This window comes from Salvia hispanica, chromosome 5 (genome assembly GCF_029641045.1).
Source record: "Salvia hispanica isolate PSC_SH4W2 chromosome 5, Shi_PSC_v1, whole genome shotgun sequence".
Taxonomy (NCBI): domain Eukaryota; kingdom Viridiplantae; phylum Streptophyta; class Magnoliopsida; order Lamiales; family Lamiaceae; genus Salvia; species Salvia hispanica.
The window spans coordinates 47,414,055-47,435,701 of record NC_142696.1 but is presented as its reverse complement, the minus strand read 5'-3'; the positions used below and the strand labels follow the sequence as shown (position 1 = coordinate 47,435,701).

Sequence of the window (21,647 nt, the reverse complement as noted above, 5' to 3'; positions counted from 1 at the left end):
TAAAATTATCTGAGTTAGAGTGGTGAAATAAAATGAGGTGCCGATGTGATTGGTCGAACGGTATCTTAGTGTTACACAAATTATTTTAAGACTGATTTTGTGGCATAATTGAACAAATATTAAATTAAAATACAAAAATAAAATTAAAAGATAAAAACAAATTTATATCGCAACGATAATTAGAGAAAACAAGAGATGAAATGCGTATCTCTACTTACTTTCTTCATCTCCTAAATCGTTTTGGACATTGTGGCCAGCTAAACTATCCAACAAGTCTCTAAATTGATTTCATCGGAATCCATGATAGCCCATTAAACTAATACTCCATTCGTCCAATAGAAATAGTTTATATTCATTTATGACAACTTTTTATTATTCTTTTTTATTTATCATTTATGGGTCCCACCATCTACTATATAATTTCAATTTTCAACTATTTTTTCTCATCTCTCTTACTTTATCAATTACATATTAAAATCCGTATCAACTAGACCTGCCCAAGGATTACCGAACCGGCGGTTAAAATCAAAATCGTAACCGCCTGTTATGGTTCTGAACCGAAACCATCGATTTTTGAACCGTGGTTCGGTTCAGGTTCAAAAATTTTCGAACTGAAACCGTGTCGGATCCACGAAAAATCACCGGAAAACCGTGAAACCAAGCCGGAACCGCAAAAAACTGACGATTCGGGATCGTGAAAAACCGTAAAAAACTGCCGGAAAACCGGTGGTTTTGGAACCGAAACTGAAACCGCGAAACATCATCGTGGTTCGGTTCCGGTTCGACAATTTCCAAAACCATAACCGCTGATTCAGGAACGGTGGGCACCTCCGGTGTCAACACTAAATGACCTACTTGCTAAAAGGTAGGTGAACCATAAAAATGTTGATTGCCGTGCATGAAGTGAAACACACGCAGACATAGGACTACGAGGCCATAGCTTCAACTTTGCATTACTTCCATAATTAAAATAAGGTCACGTGATCCAAAAAATGGAATATGAAAATCCAGGCAATACATTTATAAATTTACTAAAGGAACGTATAGATTCTCATAATTAATAACGATATCTCAATTTCTTGAGCATGCTAAGTTTTATTTCTCCATTTTACACAAGGTATAAGCTTCTTCTCTTTGTCTCCACGTACTAGTTTAATGAACTCTTCCAATTAAAATCATTGCAGAAACGTACAAACTGGTTTACTCTCTTTTTCTCTCTCCTATAAATATTATGACTATGTGAGTGTGGCAAAAATGTCAAGGAAGAATTTGACTACTAAGTTTCAACACATCTCTCATTTATTGGATATTAAAAGGTACAACCTTTTCATCTCAAGAATTTGGTAGTTTTGCTTGCTTTCTCACTATTCTTGATTCCATGTTATGCTATGTTTTTTTCACTTGAAAAAAATCTAGTGTGTTCAACTCTAAAAAACATGTATATACATGAAAAATATTTGAAGATTTATGGTTTTCAAAACCTATAAAGTTTATTCTTGTGTTTTGAATAGAGCTTAATTGAAGTGGAAGAAGAAAAATGGTGGAGAAGAAGCTGAATTTCAATCAACCAATATTATCTGTGAGGAAATACTCACCCAAGGGGGGCTTAAATATAGTTGATAAAAGGGAAGGCCTCACAATCATACATTGGCTTCCTACTCGTAGACCAGAGGCGAACTCTGGTCCTATGAGTAACCCGGGTTCTGTTCCCTTCCTGTGGGAACAGAGCCCGGGACGGCCGAAAGAAGAGATCCTAGCACAGTCTCACAACTGTGCTAGTCCAAGTTTTGATGCAAGTAGTGAGCCGGATGTGCATGAAGGAAACGGTTCAGGAGCGAACTCGTTAGTTCTCCAACGGGACGAAGAGAGAGGGAGAGTAGTGGATGAAGAAAAGGCCGTCGCACTCCACTGCAAGCCTAGTTCTGAGAGAGGAGGGAGTGAGCAACGTGAAAATGTGATCACAGTATGTTGCTTGCTGCCTCGATCTCGCTTGAGGAGTTCGGTCTGCAGTCTGAATCCCGTTCCTGCAATTAGCCGCGCGATGACATTTCCGATTACTAGAATGCTGTCTGAATCTGCACTGTCTGGTTCCTCAACAGACAGTGAGAGTGAGGTAATAAGTAGTCCTGTTCTTTGTCACAAAGGGAATATAGCATCCAAACTCGGTGAGAGCGATGAGAAACGACACGGTCTTGAAGAGGCGCCGGGCAAGCAGAGCTTCAGAACCTTGCAGGAGCTACTGGCTGATGATGCTGTAAGAATTGTGGAGAGGGGAGATGATGTGAAGACAAGTAACGAGACGAAGATGATTGAAGACTCGGGTTCGGGTTCGGGTTCAGAGTCAGACCAAGATCCAAGCAGCGAAGACAGCATACGGCTGGCTGTAAACAAAGCAGCCGAAGAAGCAAGAATGCGGCTAACAAGAGAGGGTGTTGCTCCTCCACCACCACAGCCGCCTCTGCCCGCGTCTCCATCAGATTCTTGGCTTTCTCGCACTCTGGCGCCCGCCTCAGCAAGGAAGGCATCAAGCTCTGCGTTAGCGTCCCGGTTCAGCAGCAAGTGCTGAAAATTTCAACACAAGAAGACTTCTTGATTTTTTGGTGGAATTTCTATCTTCTCTTGAAGCTAAAAAGGAATATTTTGTGTTATACAATCAGACTAAATCATTTCAAGCTTCATAGACCAACCATATGATCACATTCCTTATACCAATAAATGATATTTCTAACATGAATTAAAGGATTTAAGGAAATAAAAATAGTATGATCTCAAGATATGTAGGGTCCCTGTAAGGTCAATCAAATAATAATATATAATACCTCAACTATGTACACCTCAAACGTCTAATTTCTGCTAAAGGAAAATTATTGTCACCAGAGTTATAAACCATACTAAAATTGAGGTAAATTAAGACAGTCTTGGCTCTTGAGAGCTTATAGAATTTGAATATATGACATCAAAAATTTCTTCAAGTTTTAGGCACGCGGCCTTTGTACTGTCCTCTCCTTATGACGAAGTCGTCTGGAGGCTGAAACTCTTCTAACCAAGTAATTTCAGATATTGTCTCTCCGTCCACCTCGATGGTACCTTCATTTAAGCCCAAAAAATCGAAAATGATATTAGTAAAGGATGAAATTTCAGGATTAAATGTTTTCAGTTGCAACAAGTGCTTTTACCAGGTAGATCTGCGGCAGGGGACATTCTAAAATAAGTGCAATGGCGTCCATCATCGGATGAGTAGGGCGGAGAAAGGATGTCAAAGATGGCGCAAGGAGTGATGGCCTTGAAATAATGGATGTTACCACCACTAGTTGGATAAAGAACTGTTGTATCACATGGAGCTGTCATGTCACAATCTTTCACAATTTTGGCAGGCCTTGCTCCTGAAAGTAATCAAATAGTCTTAAGATTGTAAGGAAGTGATTAATATTGATAGTATAATATACATATGGCAAAAAGATTTAGACATGTTTTGCATATTCAGATACTTTCATAAATCCCATGCCCAGAATCTAACTGAGGTTCAATATTCAAGAATCGAGATAGATTGAGGTTCAATAATAGCACAGGCAACCAGTATGAAAGCAGAATCCAACACCATGACAGTTGCCTAAATTACTTAACCTTGAGATGGATCAGAAGGCCCGGGAATGTTGATCCAATCATAGGATTTTACATGTAATGAACCATACAGAAGCTTACTCAGCACTGTCATCCCAGGATGATTATGAAGAGGGATGACTGAAGAAGGTGGCATACAGAATATTCCCATCTGTAAAAGAGAAGTTTCTTATTTCAGTAATTTAAGGTTCAAAAATTATAAAGACACTACGATTTCATCACAAAAATTTGTGCACTGTGTGAAGCCAAACTAATTAAAGGAAACAGGAACTGGGTAAAGCAGAAATGGAAAGAAAAGAAAAACAGAAAAGTTGATAAATCATAAGAAAGACACTTACTGAGAAGCCATCGCACTCATGCAAATGCAGGTATTTGATTGTGGGGGCAGCCCGATTTCCCCCATTGCGTTCTGTGAATGTACCCTGCCAATTCCGTAATAGTTGGGCCTCTTGCTCGAGACCTACATCAGAAGGCTTGATTTTTTCTGCAACAAAGGAAGGAAGTACCTTATGGACCAACAAAGCAATTTCAGATATGTTCCATCACAAGTTAAATTCAATCATTAAACCACCAAAACATTAAGTATGACAGGCAATAGCTTGTGGAACATGAGAATGTTTTGACAAACGAATATAGAGATAACAAAAGAGCCATAATAAAGATGGATAGAAACTCATAAAAGGGTTGAGGTTTACAAGAGCTTTAGTTGTAAAAAAGATGACAAATATGGATTCAGTATAAAAGTCACTGGACTAGAATTGTCAAAAAGATATCCTATAGTAAAAATTGACACTCTATTCTAATAGCTTCAGCCTGTGGACAAAGTATGAGGTGTTCCCTCTCATAATATGAGAGCCAAGCCAGTAAAAGGTCTTCAAAGTTCACAACCACGTCATCATAACAATGCTCTACATAGAAGTGTTAGGTATAAACTAATTATCCTGAAAGTAATTGTTATTTTGAGCTGTCATATACTCTTGACAGATTAGGAGATGTCAACCTGATTAGGAGATGTATCATGTGGGATTTAATGATGTATCATGTATGCATTCAGTACAAGAATATCACATAGCCAGATTAGGAGATGTCAACCTGACAGATAGTAATATCTTCAATTATGATAATATAAAGTTACTCGTCTGAATCATTCTTTCGTACTTAGCAGATACATCTATTACATGCATGATGCAAAGTTCTATTTAATTCGTGGAGAACTTTTCCTTCTAGGGGACAGATTTGCTACATATAGTACCTGACAAGTCCATTCCGTCCGCAATGGGAGCAATTCTGTTTTAGAAACTTAGAACTGGCCATATATAAAAAGCTTACCAAGCATGGCGGAATGCTTCTAGTCTATCTTTCCCAAAGTTACTGCTTTGTATTTCCTTACCGAGATACGAGATATCCAAAATAAGACATGGGTCTATATTGTTAAAAACTACTTATCCTTTTGTAGTAGTATTCAATAACCACCTCATCTAAGCCTACAATGTTAAAGATGATTATCATGTCATATTCATTCATAGATTCTAGCTTTTAACAACAGCAACTTTATCTCCGACAAAATTACACAGCTCATTCATTAAAACTGCAACCCCAGTTAATATGGGAACTACAGTTAGACAAAGGGCCACTCTTAGTTAGGAGCTCGGGATTATGAGGTACCCATACAAAAAGACGCACGTGATTGGAAGATGGTATACAACATGGTAACATGGTCATCGAATAAAAGAGCTATCTTGGTGAACTACTTGAGGCAACTACCTTTCCAGTGAGAGAATGATTGTTAAACTCAATTTAAGATCTCATATATCTTCTTGTTTTTTTGTGTTCCGAGTCAATCCTAATTAATATATAAAGTAAAAGTAATAACGAATCGCATGTTGATTTTCCCCTATTAAGAAAGCCATCTTCTACCAACTTTATTAACTAGGAACAACTAAATCAACCCTTACAAAAAGATACCAAGTGTCACCATACGCAACAATAAACGAATGCTTCGGTTTATATCTTTCGAAGGAGATCCATGATAAAGAAAAAGAATGCAGGAAAAATAAAAACAAAAGGATGATAACATTTCCTCTTCTTACCTAATAAGTTGCGAACTTTTTCTAAACCCTCTTCTGAAATGGGTCCATTAGGCGTAAGCGATGCTTTACACGCGTTATAAAGCTTCTGTACGGCTGGCATTGTCTGGATAACGAACCGACTAAACTCTACGATAACGTCAAGAAAAACAGCTCCGGTTCCAAACCGAATCAAGGGTCCTCTCTTCGCTGAAGACCCTCTCAGTTAATTGCATCCAATTTTATGCAAAAAACTGCTGACAATCAAATCTCTGTATCCACATAAGCACCTCACTTAACAATTCATCTTCGCCGACAAAACCTAAAAGATTGCAACAGTTAAACACATATGACAACTCAAATAATTCCCAATCAACCAAAAAATAGAATCATGCAGGCCCACCGCGAGCTGTCCAATTAGAAGAAACTAAGCAAATAGGCTCACACTTACTCACGTGCAATTTCAGTTAACACAGTGCTTCAAATTACTCCAAATTACTCAAATTAATCACGAATTACAACCTAACACAACAAATGGAGAGGCGAATTGAACCCAAAACCATCGAAAATTTGAAAATTCACATCCGAAATAGATCAACGAGCATAAAATTAAGCAGAAACGATTCAAATACAGTGAAACGGAATCAGATAACAAAGGATTAAAAACGCGGCACGGAAACGTAAGGACTTACGGCGAAAATGAAATCGCGGCGCTCCGAGCAGAAATGGAGATCGGTGGGGGGAGAAAGAGGCGTAATCTGTGAGCGTGAGAGCTCAGGTGCGTGGAGGGAGGCGGGGGTTGTGTTGAGGGAGTGAAAGAAGGGAATTTGAGAGAATGAAGCTTTGAAGCTTTTCTGTGTAATTTTGATTGTGTTGTTGTGGATTTGACGATTTTGCCCTTTTCTCCCTAAATCTACCAACGCCAGTTTCGATGAATGTAGACAGACTTAGTCCAAGTTGTCACACTTTATTGTAACTGAATGGCGTAGTAATGGGGTGTGCAGAATTTCAAATAAATAAAATGTGAATATGCCTAAGTCCATCAATTTTGAAAATCAGATATGGAAATTATAAAAGTTCAATATTTTTGCAAAATGGTAGATTGAGAAAAAAAAAATCTTGAAATTAGGTCGAATTTCGGTCATTTCTGCAGTTTTGAAAGTCGGTCAATTTGTGCGATCGTCTCATGAGTTGAACGATATCGTAAATTCGTATAGAAAATGATCTCTTTTCGTTGGAAAACATCTTTGGCAGACTATAATTTGATTTATTGTTGTGGGATAGTTGCGAATAAATTCTGTCTGATTTTGAAAGGGGTTGGACGGACTATAAATGACTTGACTTCGTAATTTTTTTGCCAATCAGCTCTTTCTGCAAGTATCCCTCGATGAAATGTGCAGGTGTTACCTACACGTAGTAATATGATAGATGAAGTAGTGCATATGTGTCTCAAATTGATGATGCGACTAAGTAGATGTTAAGTGTGTTGACAAACTGATAAAGATTCAGATGAAGGTATAAACTCAAATTTCGAGAGTCGCATTGAATGCGGCTTCACTCGAATCAAAGCTCGTATGATAATTGTGAACGATGTTAAGTTTCTTGGTTTTCTAGATGACTTGTAGAATTGTGGAAAAGACATGAGATTTCATAATTTTCTACAACTTTGCGCTATAAATTAATGAAGCTAACAAAATCGCCATTATTTATTAATTTTTGGCTAAAGTAAATCTTACATTTCATGAATCAATTTATAAGAACAAAATATGTTTATTAGACTATTGTTGTCGGATCTCTCGTGGATGATGATGATGGATAACGCAAATGTTTGCTTTTTTTCCTCTTTTGTTATTCTTCTCTTTTTCTTCTACGCTTTTTTTTTGTATTAAAAAAGAGATGAAATAATTTAAAGATCACTAAACCAAAGTCTATCGACACTTTCTAGTTAGGGGGTCGGTGTGACATTCGACGCCACACGTTAGGAGTAGCATTTTAAGCAACAATTAAGAAGTTCAAAACAAAGATTCTCACACTTTTGCAAATGGTGTCAATGCAATATGAATGGATGATAATAATAGAGAATATGATATTAATATGCATAGGCAATTATGTAGTGATTAATCATATAGTATCTTCATATTTATATAATCCATGGTTTATAGTATTATTGAAAAAATTGTTAATATTGTTTCCACAATAATATTCCTTTGACTATCTTTTGAGCAGAATAAAACAGGGAAGTTGATGCGATATAGCGTACAAAACAGCAAATAGTTTTTCCACAAGTCCTTTTAGTTTTTTTAGGAATGTTCAATAACATATAGTTTTCCATAACTTCTTTTAGTTTTTTAGGATTGTTCATAAGAGCACCCGTAATGCAATAGCGAAAGTGATATGTGGTGCGGTGTGAAACAAAAAGGGCTGGTTGGGGAGTGGTTGGTGGGCCGGGGTTCGTGAGCGTGGTCTGCAATGCAACGGTGCTACTTATGTGTGCTCATAGACACACATTCGAAAGTAGGGAAATATTTGTGACTCTTCGGTTCCTTTTGACATCGTATTCTTATTTACTTAAGTGCAGTTGTTGTGCCCGTATGAGTTTCATCATCCGTATATTCATGATTAGACTAAAAAATAATTACGTCATTGTACACGAAATAATGTCTATTTTGCCATTTTGAGATATTTACTTTATTCTGTGTTTTTGATAATAAGTAGATCAAACACTCCACTAAATCATTATACTTATATTCCATTACAAAAATAGACTCACTATCATATACTAGTATGCATTAAAAAAGCAGTGTGTAATCATAACCAAATCGAATCTAAGTTCTTGTCAACTATACTAACTACCAAGGGGGATGAACTGAATTTGCTAGTTATTATATATATTTAATTATTTAATACAAATATGTATATACGTGTACGTGTGGGTTTGATAGAGATATATAGTTAGGGGCATTCCATGTTTAGTGGCTGTCTCCATAGAAGAGTTGCATGCATACAATAAAACATTTCCATAAATATATAGATTCTATAAATCACAATCTCTTTTCAGATATAAATCACAATCTAATAGAAGAGATATATATACACTTTAAATTCATTGTCGACCTTTCTTAAATGCAGTATGGCCCTCTCTCTCTAACAAGTCTTGTTGCAAATCATTTTATTTTGAATTTATTGTCTAAAGTCATGTGGGAAATCGTCATTATTGTTAGTCCTTTTCTCTGTGAATATGTGCAAAGAATCTTAGTCCTGCGTTCGGCGAAAGTCTAGATTTTGACGTTAGGTATAAAAAAAATTGAAAATAAATTAATTTTAAATAATAGTACTATAAAGTTTAATAAACACATCATTTTTAGTACAAGGAACTATAAGTAATGATAGTAGTAATAGTTAATTTTTCATCCTACTAAATACTAATAACACTGGTGCAATACACAATCTTCACTGGCGGATCGGGGTGGGGAGGAGACGGTCGCCCCCTCCGTGCGACTATTTTTCCCTTATCGGGACGTAAAATTACCATGTCCGCCTCCTCCGTTTGCCTCCGGCATCACTCCGAACAATGAAAAACATAGCCATGTTCACACTAAATCAAGCTAATACTATATATTCCGCTCCCTCCGTTTTCGGATCCTGAATCTGCCACCGACAATCTTTACCTATGTAGGAGTAACTTTTTTTACAAGTTGGGAATAATAGAAATTTGTTATTAATATCAATTTAAAGGTTTGTGTTAAAATGACAACACCTCTTAAAGTAACACCATACCACCATTCCTAGCCAATCATTTGTACATGTGGACGAATAATAAGTTGTCATGCGGCAATCATAAAAAATGCTCAAGGGTAAATTTTTAAGGCCTGCAATATTCAATACGCTAGACTGCAATTTTTTCCGTCTGCAATATCCAATACGCTAGACTGCAATCTATAAATTGCAGTGTAGCGTTCATACTATTGCAGTCTAGCATTTATAATATTGCAGTCTAGCATGGTGTCACAGTGTCACTTTAAGAGGTGTTGTCATTTTAACACACCCCTCAATTTAAATTGCAGTGTAGCGTTCCTACTATTGTAGTCTATCATTTATAATATTGCAGTCTAGCATGGTGTCACAGTGTCACTTTAAGAGATGTCGTCATTTTAATGCACCCCTCACTTTAAATATATTAAATAAATATTTATTGTTTCACACTATAACATTGAAACCTTTAAAATAGAGTGATGCATAAATAATCATTTACGTAAACTTAAATATAAACAATCAATTCGTGATCATTCCAAAACGCAACAAACATATGTACAAAACGACACATCCAATCACGGAAACTCCGGCACCGGCTGATCCTCATCCGCCGGCGGCGTCGGGACCCACTCGCCGTCGTCATCACGCACAAGCCCTTTATTCTTCTCCACCCACCACATACCGGGGACTAAAAGCTCATCCTTCAAATACTCGCAAGATTTGTTAACAAGAGCCAAGCTCCTCTTCACCTTCAGCTCGAACTCCGCGTCCGCCCCGTTCCACCCGGCCACCACGTGCAGCATCCCCTGCAGGTTGTGCCAGTCTCCGGTATTCATCGATCTCTTCAGGCTCGGTGACTTCCTGTTGTCGATCTCCAGATCCACCCCCACGTCCCTGTACCCGAGCAACACGCTCGGGTACCGGGTGATCAGGTCGATCTTGTTCCGCACGTGCAGGATTTTTAGGTTCGGGTACTGAGCCACCCGCTCCCTGAATGCATTGTTTCCCACCTGTATCAGTGACGAAGCTAGAATTTTAAAAACACGCATTTAATGTACTATTTAAAATGGCAATTCTAATGCCAATGAAATTTAATACTTAGAATTATACCGCAATATAAAAAAATCTAAAGCGAAAAATATGAACTTTAGCATTTTTCGCAAATTTCTCACACAATCTAATTTGGATGAAATTGAATATGTAGCACCGGAAAAATTCTACTTCACCGAAATCGATGGTGTATCATTTTTAACAACACACTTAGCACATAAGTTAGTTACGTCATTAAATTTGAAACATATGTGCGTCACATCAACAACATATTACAAATAAGCAACCAAAATATTTAGTCATTGAAAAACTAAGAAAAATAATAAAATCAAGGTTTTAAGGTTGGGTTTTCAAGTTTATCAGGACGGACCAGAATTTAATCAAATTCATAGGTTTTCCAGCAATGTTCTGTATTTAAAAAAAAAAGTCTCGACAAGCGAAATGTAGTTGACCTGGGGGCTGCCGAAGACCACGGCCGCGACAGGGATGTCGCGGACGCCGTTCTCGACGAGGTCGAACGCAGCGATGGTCGCCAGAGTCGCGCCGAGGCTGTGCCCCGTCATGATTATGCTGAGGCTATCCCCCTTGTACCGCTCTCGCAGGTGCATAATCTTCTTATGCATCTGTGAGCGCGCGCTCAATTTGGTAAAGGGCGATTTCGGGTCGGACGACTCGTAAATCGTCAGCCAACCCTTCATGACCCTCGGCGCCCTCTCATCGTCGTCGTCGTCGTCGCCGGGCTCCGGCGCGGCCAGGAGCTCGGCGGCGGACTGGGGGACGGCGGCGAGGACGTTGATCCACTCGTACGTCCGGGACGTCCCGCGCCACACGACGTAGACCTCGCGGCGGCCGAGGGCGGCCGTGACGGCGTCGGTGGTGACGGCGAGGTAGCCGATCCAGTTGGACTCGCGGTCCCAGGCGTCCGGGCGGAGGGAGCGGAGGAAGACGGCCTGGGCGACGCTGAGCTGGGCGGTGGCGTAGAGGAAGCAGGAGACTTGGTAGTCGGCGGCGGACTCGAGCATGACTTTGTCGAAGAAGGACTTCTTGCCGTAGCGGCTGCTGCCGGCGTACTTGGAGTTGGCGTCGTTGTTGAAGGCGTCGTAGGTGGCTTGGCAGAAGTCGCCGCAGCGGAGGATGAGGCGGCGGAGGGTGAGGTTTAAGGGGTCCAGGAGGCCTTTCCAGTCGTTGCTGCCGAGGAGCTCCGGCCACGGCGGCGGCGGTGCTTCTTCCGCCATTTTTTTTCGATTTATTGAATTGAGTCAAGAAATTGTTGAAATTGAATAATTGAAGATTGTTATGGATTTGAAAAAGATAAGTAGATTGGATAGGATTTTTCTGTAAATGTTGTTTGAGCCATTCGTTTTAATTTGTGTGAAATATGTAACGATTATGGGAAAGAGATTGATTGAGATGTGTTCTACCCCATGATGTACAAAATTGGAATTTAGTATGTGACATTTCAACATGTTTTTTATGTATACTTTGTTGAAAAAGACATGAGCGTGTTTATAATTAATACCGTTATAAGTAATAAGTTTCAATGAAAATAGAAATTTCGTTATTATGTTTCATTCAAATTTGACTCTACAAAATGGGTTTTATACTAGACGTGTGAATTACTGAATTCCATCTTTAATTTCCATAAATTTGGAGGATAGTTTACTAATCCTTATTAGTAAAACATGGCACAAGTATAGATCAAGTACATGATTCATAACACAATTATGCAAACAAAAGACTACACAAAGTCACAAACCCTCCTTATAGTTATGATGTGGCTTGCCACAACTTTAGTTCAAATAAAAATTTATTTATTTTCTAATAATTTACCAAAATATTTAATATAATCCACTTAAAATACTACTACTACTACATTCTTCATTGAAATCAAAGCATTATTCATTTTTATTAAAATTAACAAAATACAGACGTACACACTGTGGCTGCATAGCTTTATTCATAAAAAAAACACACAACATAAACTCGAAATAGAACGACTCGTGTGAACACATTCCTGACGAGTGCCATTCAAGCGAACTCGGGGACGGGGAGATCCTCCTCCTCCGGCGGCTTTAAAAACCACTCTCCGTTGTCATCAAGCCCCATCCCTTTATTCTCCGCCACCCACCAATTCCCCGGGATCTTATATTCCTTTTTGAGTAACTCAGACTTCTTGTTCACCAACGCCAAGCTCCTCTTCACCACCACCTCGAACTTCCCCTCCTCCCCTTGCCACCCCGCCACCACGTGCAATATCCCCTGCAAGTTATGCCAGTCGGGAGTAATCTCCGGGAACATTCTCAACGACGGCGACTTCCTACAAATTCAAATAAAATAGAAATAGAGAAGAGAAAGACCACAAGATATAGAGTTGAAAAAGATGAAATACATAAATAATTTATTTATTTATTCATTACTTCTCATCAAATACCACATCCACATTCATAAGGCTATAATTAAATCAAATTAAATTCTAATTAACGACTATAAAATAAAATATAAAGATATTCCCAGTTGTACTCCCTCTGTTCCTTGTTAATAGAGGCGCTTAAGAATAGTGTGTTCAGTGGATAGTGAATAAAATAAGAGAGACAGTTATTTTTTTGCCAAAAATAGAATTGACTTAATTATCTTGCAATATTTCAAAATAGAAAAATAACTCAACTAACATTACCTGCCGTCGACCACAAGCTTCACTCCGGCGTCTCTGTAGCCCAAGATGTCCGACGGGTATAGCGGAACCGGGTCGAGTGAGTTTTTCGTGTGCAGGATCTTGAGGTTGGGATACTCCTGCAGCATCTCGACGAAGCTGCCGTCTCCCACGCGCGGGCAGGCAAATACGATGGCCGTGACGGGAACATTCCCGCCATGGTCTTTGACCACATTCTCAACCAAATCAAACGCGGAGAGCACGGCCAGGGACGCCCCGAGGCTGTGCCCCGTCACGACGATGCTAGGGTTGTCGTCTTTGTATTGACCTAGAAGCTGGTCGATTAATTTCTGAAGCTGAGCGCGCGCGCTCAGCTTCAGAAATTCGGAGTTAGGGTTTGAGGTGGTGTAGATCTTGAGCCAGCCGTCCATGACTCTGGCCTGCGAGGCGGCGGAGGAGGGGTTGAGGAGGGGGGTGACGGGGACGGAGTCGAATTCGGCGTCGTCGATCCACTCGGTGATGCTCTCGGTGCCGCGCCAGACGACGAAGATCTCGCGGCGGCCGAGGAGCTTGTAGTAGGCGTCGGTGGAGGTGGCGACGTAGCCCATGAAGTTGGTTTGGTAGTCCCAGGTGTCGAGGATGCCGATGGTGGAGGTGGCGTAGAGGAGGGAGGAGACTTGGTAGGAGGCGGCGAAGGGGAATTTCACCCTGTGGAGGATGGAGCCCTTGCCGTAGCGGCTGCTGCCGAAGTAGGGGGAGTCGCCGTCGCCGTCGAAGGCGTCGGTGGTGCACTGGCAGAAGTCGCCGCAGCGGAGGAGGAAGCGGCGGAGGGTGAGGTTCAAGGGGTCGAGGAGGCCGTCCCAGTTGTTGGAGCCGAGCAGCTCCGGCCATGATGGCTCTGATGCTACTACGGCTGCAGCATTGGTGGTATTTTCTTCCATGGCTATTTAGGTTTTGGCTCTGTTGTTGATAATAGTTGGTATCTTGTAAATGGCTATGGCTACCTATATATAGTACTCCCTGCGTCCGCAAAATATTGTTCACATTTGACTCAGTGCGAGTTTTAAGAAATGTGAAGAAAGTGAGAGGAAAAAGTTAGGGTATGGGTTCCACATCTATATACTGCACCCTCCGTTCCACAATAGAAGTCATACTCCCTCCGTCCCAAGATAAGCGAAGTACTTCTTTCGAACACGGGATTTAACGAGTTGATATTTAAAGTGTTCACTTTTAGTGAGACATGATATTTTGAACACGGGATTTAAGTACTGCCGTCCCAAAAGAGTAAAGTATGAGAGAGAAGTAAGAGATAAAGTAGAGAAGTAAAGAGAGAATAAAGTAGGCTGATAATAAAGTAAGAGATATGATTTTTTAGCTAAAAAAGGAAATTAAATGACTCACTTATAGTGAGACATTTCAAAAACGAATTGTGACTCGCTTATCTTGGGACGAAGCGAGTATTTGGTATGAGCACGGGTTTTAAGAAATGTAAATAATAGTGAGTTGGAAAAATTAGTGAAATATGAGGTCCAACTTTTTTATATATGTTTTATAATAGAATGTGAGTAAAGTGAGTTAGTGGAATGTGTGGCCTACTTACCATTCATGGTAAAAGTAAAATGTGACTCTTATTGTGGGACGAACTGAAATGACAAAATGTGACCCTTATTGTGGGACGAAGAGAGTATTAGTTTTATAATAGAATGTGAGTACGATGAGTTAGTGGAAAGTGAGCTATATTTACCAAGAAAATGTACATTGCTTCATGTATTTCGATGTCTATTGGTATGTACTGTACTATATGTGGCAGAAAAATAGCTGGACCATTATATGGTAAAACGACGATGTTAGTAAATTCTGCGTGGGTACTGAAGTTGTTTGTATCGAAAAGTGAACAATTAGAAAGATTATACCATCAAATTCGCGTGATGTACCTCCGTCCCGGCAAAGATGACACAATGCTTAGCCGGCACGGGATATTAGGAGTTATTGATTAAAGTGTTTAATTGGAGAGAGAGAAGGTGAGTGTAAGTATTAAAGTAGAGAGATAAAGAAAGATGGATATTTTAATAAGAGCGAAAAAAGTGGTTGAATGTATTAATTGGAGAGACAAAGTTACCAAAAAAGGAAATGTGTCATCTTAGTTGGGACAAACTAAAAAGGAAAACGTGTCATCTTAAGTGGAACGGAGGGTAATAAACTTGGTGGAATTTGAATAGTACATGGAGGAGGATAAGAAGAGATAGAAGTTGTTTGTAATGAAATGTGAACAATTAGAAAGATTATACCATTAAATTCACGTGATGTATTAAACTTGGTGGAATTTGAATAGTAAATGGAGGAGGATAAGAAGCGATAGAAGTTGTTTGTAACGAAATGTGAACAATTAGAAAGATTATACCATTAAATTCACGTGATCTAATAAACTTGGTGGAAATTGAATCGTACATGGAGGAGGATAAGAAGAGTTGAAGTTTTTTGTAACGAAATGTGAAAAATTAGAAAGATTATACCATCAAATTCGCGTGGTCTAATAAACTTGGTGGAAATTGAATCGTACATGGAGGAGGATAAGAAGAGATAAGGAAATAAGCGACAAATCGGGGGAATGTAAAATTTGGCGTTCCATCAGGCTTTGAATTAGATTTGATATTTGAGTAATGAGATCTTATATATTGATCTTCGAACTTTTAGTAGATGTTAATTAGCTGGCCTTCAATTTTTATTTGTATATACTCACATAAAAAAATTCTCACTTGAATTTGTGTTTGGGACATTTTATATTTGTGTCAAAACATGAATATGGATTTGTGGTCCGTTTATAAATTGGTGTCAAAGTCTTCACTTGAATTTGAGGGGGAGTGTTCTATTGCTAACTCATAACTTAATTGCTAATTACAACTAAATAATAACTATTAGATATTCAAATTTAGGGCTTAGATCATTAATCCCTAAATGTGTATACGATCAACGAAAAATGTCAATAAGGCCATAGGATTAATTCCAAAAAATATCAATAGGGGTATTAATGTCAATTAACTACATGTTTAGCTATAACTAACTTTTAAAAGAAATCCCAAAACTTTAAATTCATATAACATAAATCAAATTAAAGATAATTTCATAAGAATTCCAACGATATCCTACATGCATATGTTCCGACGTCAAAATTTGAAAAAAAATTTCGAAAATTTTTAATTTTTTCGTACAAGCAGAAATGTCAACATACTATATAAAACATGTCAATATAATACATGTAGAATGTCAATATAAGCAATGGGTTAACATTCTTAAAACATTGTGTTGACATTCTCAAAGCATTGTGTTCATATTTTCGAAACACTATATTGACATTTTCATCCAAAACCTTAATTTGGAGTTTTTTTTTTTTTTTTATCTTTTTGATTTTATTAATAAAAAGGAAAATTACACGTGGCAAATTGTAGACCACACGTTTTCTAAAATCCGATGACCTTAAATTAGTTGTAGTTAGCAATTAAATGATGAGTTAGCAATTGATCACTCCCCTGAATTTGAATATATAGATATTTAATTTATACTCATGTCAATTGGAGAGTGTTATACTGCTAATTCATAACTTAATTGCTAACTACAATTAAATAATAGCCATTAGATATTCAAATTAAGGGCTTAGAACATTAATCCCTAAATGTCAATACGATAAAAAAAACGTCAATAAGACCATAGGATTAATTTCAAAAAAATATCAATAGGGGTATTAATGTCAATTAACTACATGTTTAGCTATAACTAACTTTTAAAAGAAATCCCAAAACTTTAAATTCATATAACATAAATCAAATTAAAGATAATTTCATAAGAATTCCAACGATATCCTACATGCATATGTTCCGACGTCAAAATTTGAAAAAAAAATTCAAAAATTTTTAATTTTTTCGTACAAGCAAAAATGTCAACATACTATATAAAACATGTCAATATAATATATGTAGAATGTCAATATAAGCAATGGGTTAACATTCTTAAAGCATTGTGTTGACATTCTCAAAGCATTGTGTTCATATTTTTGAAACACTATATTGACATTTTCATCCAAAACCTTAATTTGGAGTTTTTTTTTATCTTTTTTATTTTATTAATAAAAAGGAAAATTACACGTGGCAAATTGTAGACCACACGTTTTCTAAAATCCGATGGCCTTAAATTAGTTGTAGTTAGCAATTAAATGATGAGTTAGCAATTGATCACTCCCCTGAATTTGAATATATAGATATTTAATTTATACTCATGTCAATTGGGGAGTGTTATACTGCTAATTCATAACTTAATTGCTAACTACAATTAAATAATAGCCATTAGATATTCAAATTAAGGGCTTAGAACATTAATCCCTAAATGTCAATACGATAAAAAAACGTCAATAAGACCATAGGATTAATTTCAAAAAAATATCAATAGGGGTATTAATGTCAATTAACTACATGTTTAGTTATAACTCACTTTTAAAGAAATCCCAAAACTTTAAATTTATATAACATATATCAATATAATACATTGATTTTACCGGAAAATTCGGGTCGATCCGTGGGTTTCGGGCTAGATTGACATCCCTAGTTCTACCACATTGATGTGCAAAATTGGAATTTATGTGACATTTCAACGTGTTTTTTATGTTGAAAAAGACATGAGCATGTTTATAATTAATAACATTATAAGTAATAAGTTTCAATGAAAATAGAAATTTCGTTATTATGTTTCATTTAAATTTGACTCTACAAAATGGGTTTTATACTAGACGTGTGAATTAATGAATTCCATCTTTAATTTCCATAAATTTGGAGGATAGTTTACTACTCCTTATTAGTACAACATGGCACCTATAGATCAAGTAGATAATTCATTACACAATTAAGCATACAAAAGACTACACAAATAAAGTCACAAAACCTCCTTATACAATGATGTTATCCAGTTATGATGTGGCTTGCCACAACTTTAGTTCAAATAAAAATTTATTCATTTTCTTATAATTTACCAAAATATTTTAATATAATCCACTTAAAATTAATTATTTCTTACAACTACGTAGTATACTATACATACTCTTCTTCATTGAAAGCAAAGCATTATCTCATTTTTATTAAAATCAACAAAATACAGACATCCACGTTGTGGCTGCATAGCTTTATTCCAAAAGAAAAAACATAACATAAACTCGAAATAGAATGTCTCGTGTGAACACATCCTTGACGAGTGCCATTTAAGTGGACTTGGGGACGGGGAGATCCTCCTCGAGCGGCGGCTTTAAAACCCAGTCTCCTTTGTCATCAAGCACCATCCCTCTATTCTCCGCCACCCACCAATGCCCCGGGATCTTATATTCCTCCTTGAGAAACGCACATGACTTGTTCACCAACGCCAAGCTCCTCTTCACCACCACCTTGAACTTCCCCTCCTCCCCGTGCCACCCGGCCACCACGTGCAACATCCCCTGCAAGTTATGCCAGTCGAAAATACCGGTCGGGATCATTCTCAACGACGGCGATTTCCTACAAATTCAAATAAAATAGAAATAGCTAGAGAAGAGGAAAGACCACGAGATATATAGTTGAAAGAGATGGAATATATAAATAATTTTATTTCTTTATTTATTAATTCTTATCAAATACCACATCCACATTTATAAGGCTATAATTAAATCAAATTAAATTCTAATTAACGACTATAAAATAAAATATAAAGATATTGTCAGTTGTACACTCTCTGTTCCTTGTTAATAAAAATGCTTCTTTTCGGCAAAAATTAAAAACAGTGTGTTAAGTGGACGGTGAATAAAGTAAGAGAAATGAATACTCCATATAATAGAGAAGGTTACTTTGTGCCAGAATTGACTCAATTATCTTGCAACTTTCTAAAATAGAAAAATGACTCAATTAACATTACCTGCTGTCGATCACAAGCTCCACTCCGGCGCCTCTGTAGCCCAAGATCTCCGGCGGGTAATGCGGAATCGGGTCGAGTAAGTTCTTAGTGTGCAAAATCTTGAGGTTGGGATACTCCTTCAGCTTCTCGGTGAAGCTGCCTTCTCCCACGCGCGGGCAGCCGAATACGACGGCCGTGACGGGGACTTCCCCGCCATGGTCTTTGACCACATTTTCAACCAAATCGAACGCGGAGAGCACGGCCAGGGCCGCCCCTAGGCTGTGCCCCGTCACGACGATGCTAGGGTTTTCGTCTTTGTATTGACCAAGAAGCTGGTCAATTAATTTCTGAAGCTGAGCGCGCGCGCTCAGCTTCAGAAATTTGGAGTTAGGGTTTGAGGAGTTGTAGATTTTGAGCCAGCCGTCCATGATTTTGGGCGGCGAGGCGGGGGAGGAGCGGAGGAGGGGGGAGGCGGGGACGGGGTCGAAGTAGGCGACGTCGATCCACTCGTAGGGGGTCTTGGTGCCGCGCCAGACGACGAAGATCTCGCGGCGGCCGAGGAGGCTGGTGACGGCGTCGGTGGAGGTGGCGACGTAGCCCATGTAGTTGGTTTGGTAGTCCCAGGAGGCGGTGAGGGTGTCGATGGAGGTGGCGTAGAGGAGGGAGGAGACTTGGTAGGCGGCGGCGAAGGGGAATTTGACCTTGTGGAGGAAGGAGGCCTTGCCGTAGCGGCTGCTGCCGGCGTAGGGGGAGTTGTCGTCGTCGTCGAAGGCGTCGTAGGTGCACTGGCAGAAGTCGCCGCAGCGGAGGAGGAAGCGGCGGAGGGTGAGGTTTAAGGGGTCGAGGAGGCCGTCCCAGTTGTTGGAGCCGAGGAGCTCCGGCCACGATGGCTCTGATGCTACTACGGCTGCAGCATTGGTGGTATTTTCTTCCATGGCTATTTAGGTTTTGGCTATGTTGTTGATAATAGTTGGTATCTTGAAAATGGCTATGGCTACCTATATATGGTACTCCCTGCGTCCGCGAAATATTGTTCACATTTGACTCAGTGCGAGTATTAAGAAATATGAAGAAAAGTGAAAGTTAAAATTTAGGGGATGGGTTCCACATCTATATAATATACCCTCCGTCCCACAATAGAAGAAGTCATACTCCCACCGTCCCAAGATAAGCGAAGCACTTTTTTCGGACATAGATTTAAGGAATTGATATTTAAAGTGTTAACGTAGAGAGAGTAAAGTATGAGAGAGAGAAGAAGTAGAAGTAAAGAGAGAATAAAGTAGGTGAATTGAGACAGAGCGAGGATTTGGTATGAGCACGGATTTTAAGAAATGTAAAGAATAGTGAGTTGAACAAATTAGTGAATTACAAGGTCAACTTTTTTATATTGGTTTTATAATAGAATGTGAGTGAAGTAAGTTAGTAATTATGTGGGGTTATTTACTATTCATAGTAAAAGTAAAATGGGACACTTATTGTGGGACGAACTGAAATGACAAAATATGACTCTTATTGTGGGACCAATGGAGTATTAATTTTATAATAGAATGTGAGTGTGATGAATTTGTGGAAACTGAGCTATATTTATCAAGAAAATGTACTACATTGCTTCATGGAGTATATATTTCGTTGTCTATTGGTATGTAGTATATGTGCCAGAAAAATAGGTGGACCATTATATGGTAAAACGACGACGTTAATAAATTCTGCGTGTGAACAATTAGAAAGATTATACCATCAAATTCGTGTGATCTAATAAACTTGGTGGAAATTGAATAGAAAGTGGAGGAGGATAAGAATAGATAAGGAAATAAGTTTGAAACCATTTATCTTTCCTCAAATTTAAGGGAATGTAAAATTTGGCGTTGACAATCTCGAACAAAATCTTATAAATGAAGTGATAATGACTCGTTTGAGTAATGAGATCTTATATATTGATCTTCCATTTTAATTTGTTGAACTTTTAGTTGATCTTAATTAGCTGGTCTTCAATTTTTATATGTATTTACTCACATAAAAAATTCTCACTTAAATTTGTGTCAAAACTTGAATATGGATTCGTAGTCCGTGTATAATATTTGTGTCAAAGTCTTCACTTGAATTTGAATATATAGATAATTTATACTCATGTCAATGAGTGTTTCGTTTGAGCCTGAGTTTGTACTCATGTTAATAAATCTTTGTTTTATGTTTGAATTTGTAGACATTTTATACTTGTGCCAAGTATGGTATTTTATATAGTTATATGACTCTATCAGTTAGCTGCTGGATTGAGTTTTAGCCTATAGTTAGACTTATTAATGAGTTTCTTCTTCTTCTTTAGAGATTGAGTTTGTTATTTCACTTTGAAAAAAAAAACTTTTACAATTCTTTAGAAACTAGAGGACTATGTTTGCAACTTTCCTTTGAAAATAAGTAAGAAGATCTTCAACACTTAACTTGGCTAGATCTTTGAACTAAATTAGAGACCAACTCTCAGCGGGTGGAGGGACCACAGCTCCGCTGCCACCAGAGCTACAACCCATTAGTAAATTATAGTTTTTATTCTCATGCTGATAAATCTTTCTTTTTAATTTGTAAACCCTTTATACTTGTGCCTAGAA

General features: G+C 38.2%; 5 protein-coding genes across 7 annotated transcripts; 1 reads left to right on the top strand and 4 right to left on the bottom strand.

The window, feature by feature from the left end:
- The first annotated feature begins 1,097 nt into the window (after positions 1-1,097).
- LOC125190613 (uncharacterized) lies at positions 1,098-2,718 on the top strand. Its single transcript, XM_048087953.2, has 2 exons — positions 1,098-1,316; positions 1,512-2,718. Exon 2 carries the CDS (start codon positions 1,538-1,540, stop codon positions 2,564-2,566), a length of 1,029 nt encoding a protein of 342 aa, XP_047943910.1. The 5' UTR covers positions 1,098-1,316; positions 1,512-1,537; the 3' UTR covers positions 2,567-2,718.
- A 58-nt stretch (positions 2,719-2,776) lies between these two features.
- On the bottom strand, positions 2,777-6,584 carry LOC125190614 (2-aminoethanethiol dioxygenase, putative (DUF1637)). 2 transcript variants are annotated; one of them, XM_048087957.2, is made up of 6 exons: positions 6,380-6,584; positions 5,712-6,009; positions 3,960-4,105; positions 3,703-3,772; positions 3,177-3,383; positions 2,777-3,087 (listed from the first exon to the last, which is right to left on the bottom strand). In XM_048087957.2, the coding sequence occupies exons 2-6, from the start codon at positions 5,809-5,811 to the stop codon at positions 2,969-2,971; spliced, it is 642 nt and encodes a 213-aa protein (XP_047943914.1). In that variant the 5' UTR covers positions 5,812-6,009; positions 6,380-6,584; the 3' UTR covers positions 2,777-2,968. The 2 variants fall into 2 exon arrangements, with proteins under 2 accessions (XP_047943914.1, XP_047943913.1); XM_048087956.2 differs by having other exon boundaries at positions 3,625-3,772; positions 6,380-6,578.
- A 3,333-nt stretch (positions 6,585-9,917) lies between these two features.
- LOC125186671 (phospholipase A1-IIdelta-like) lies at positions 9,918-11,829 on the bottom strand. The gene is made up of 2 exons (XM_048083087.2): positions 10,943-11,829; positions 9,918-10,450 (listed from the first exon to the last, which is right to left on the bottom strand). The coding sequence occupies exons 1-2, from the start codon at positions 11,723-11,725 to the stop codon at positions 10,016-10,018; spliced, it is 1,218 nt and encodes a 405-aa protein (XP_047939044.1). The 5' UTR covers positions 11,726-11,829; the 3' UTR covers positions 9,918-10,015.
- A 542-nt stretch (positions 11,830-12,371) lies between these two features.
- On the bottom strand, positions 12,372-14,129 carry LOC125190397 (phospholipase A1-IIdelta-like). Its single transcript, XM_048087704.2, has 2 exons — positions 13,165-14,129; positions 12,372-12,807 (listed from the first exon to the last, which is right to left on the bottom strand). The coding sequence occupies exons 1-2, from the start codon at positions 14,079-14,081 to the stop codon at positions 12,519-12,521; spliced, it is 1,206 nt and encodes a 401-aa protein (XP_047943661.2). The 5' UTR covers positions 14,082-14,129; the 3' UTR covers positions 12,372-12,518.
- A 4,105-nt stretch (positions 14,130-18,234) lies between these two features.
- Positions 18,235-20,099, bottom strand: LOC125190398 (phospholipase A1-IIdelta-like). Of its 2 annotated transcripts, none has more exons than XM_048087706.2 (2): positions 19,066-20,096; positions 18,235-18,671 (listed from the first exon to the last, which is right to left on the bottom strand). In XM_048087706.2, the coding sequence occupies exons 1-2, from the start codon at positions 19,977-19,979 to the stop codon at positions 18,383-18,385; spliced, it is 1,203 nt and encodes a 400-aa protein (XP_047943663.2). In that variant the 5' UTR covers positions 19,980-20,096; the 3' UTR covers positions 18,235-18,382. The 2 variants fall into 2 exon arrangements, with proteins under 2 accessions (XP_047943663.2, XP_047943664.2); XM_048087707.2 differs by having other exon boundaries at positions 18,420-18,613; positions 19,066-20,099.
- Positions 20,100-21,647: the final 1,548 nt, after the last annotated feature.

Bases quoted from the DNA above. Each gene is read 5' to 3' on its own strand.
- LOC125190398 (XM_048087706.2), bottom strand. From the start codon at position 19,979: ATGGAAGAAAATACCACCAATGCTGCAGCCGTAGTAGCATCAGAGCCA. The intron at 18,672-19,065 runs GTAATGTTAATT...TTGAATTTGTAG, and splicing joins GAGCTTGTGATCGACAGCAG to GAAATCGCCGTCGTTGAGAA.
- LOC125190613 (XM_048087953.2), top strand. From the start codon at position 1,538: ATGGTGGAGAAGAAGCTGAATTTCAATCAACCAATATTATCTGTGAGG.
- LOC125186671 (XM_048083087.2), bottom strand. From the start codon at position 11,725: ATGGCGGAAGAAGCACCGCCGCCGCCGTGGCCGGAGCTCCTCGGCAGC. The intron at 10,451-10,942 runs GTCAACTACATT...TCACTGATACAG, and splicing joins TGGTCTTCGGCAGCCCCCAG to GTGGGAAACAATGCATTCAG.
- LOC125190397 (XM_048087704.2), bottom strand. From the start codon at position 14,081: ATGGAAGAAAATACCACCAATGCTGCAGCCGTAGTAGCATCAGAGCCA. The intron at 12,808-13,164 runs GTAATGTTAGTT...TTGAATTTGTAG, and splicing joins AAGCTTGTGGTCGACGGCAG to GAAGTCGCCGTCGTTGAGAA.
- LOC125190614 (XM_048087956.2), bottom strand. From the start codon at position 5,811: ATGCCAGCCGTACAGAAGCTTTATAACGCGTGTAAAGCATCGCTTACG. The intron at 4,106-5,711 runs GTAAGAAGAGGA...CCTTTGTTGCAG, and splicing joins AAAAGTTCGCAACTTATTAG to AAAAAATCAAGCCTTCTGAT. The intron at 3,088-3,176 runs GTAAAAGCACTT...GCTTAAATGAAG, and splicing joins CCCTGCCGCAGATCTACCTG to GTACCATCGAGGTGGACGGA.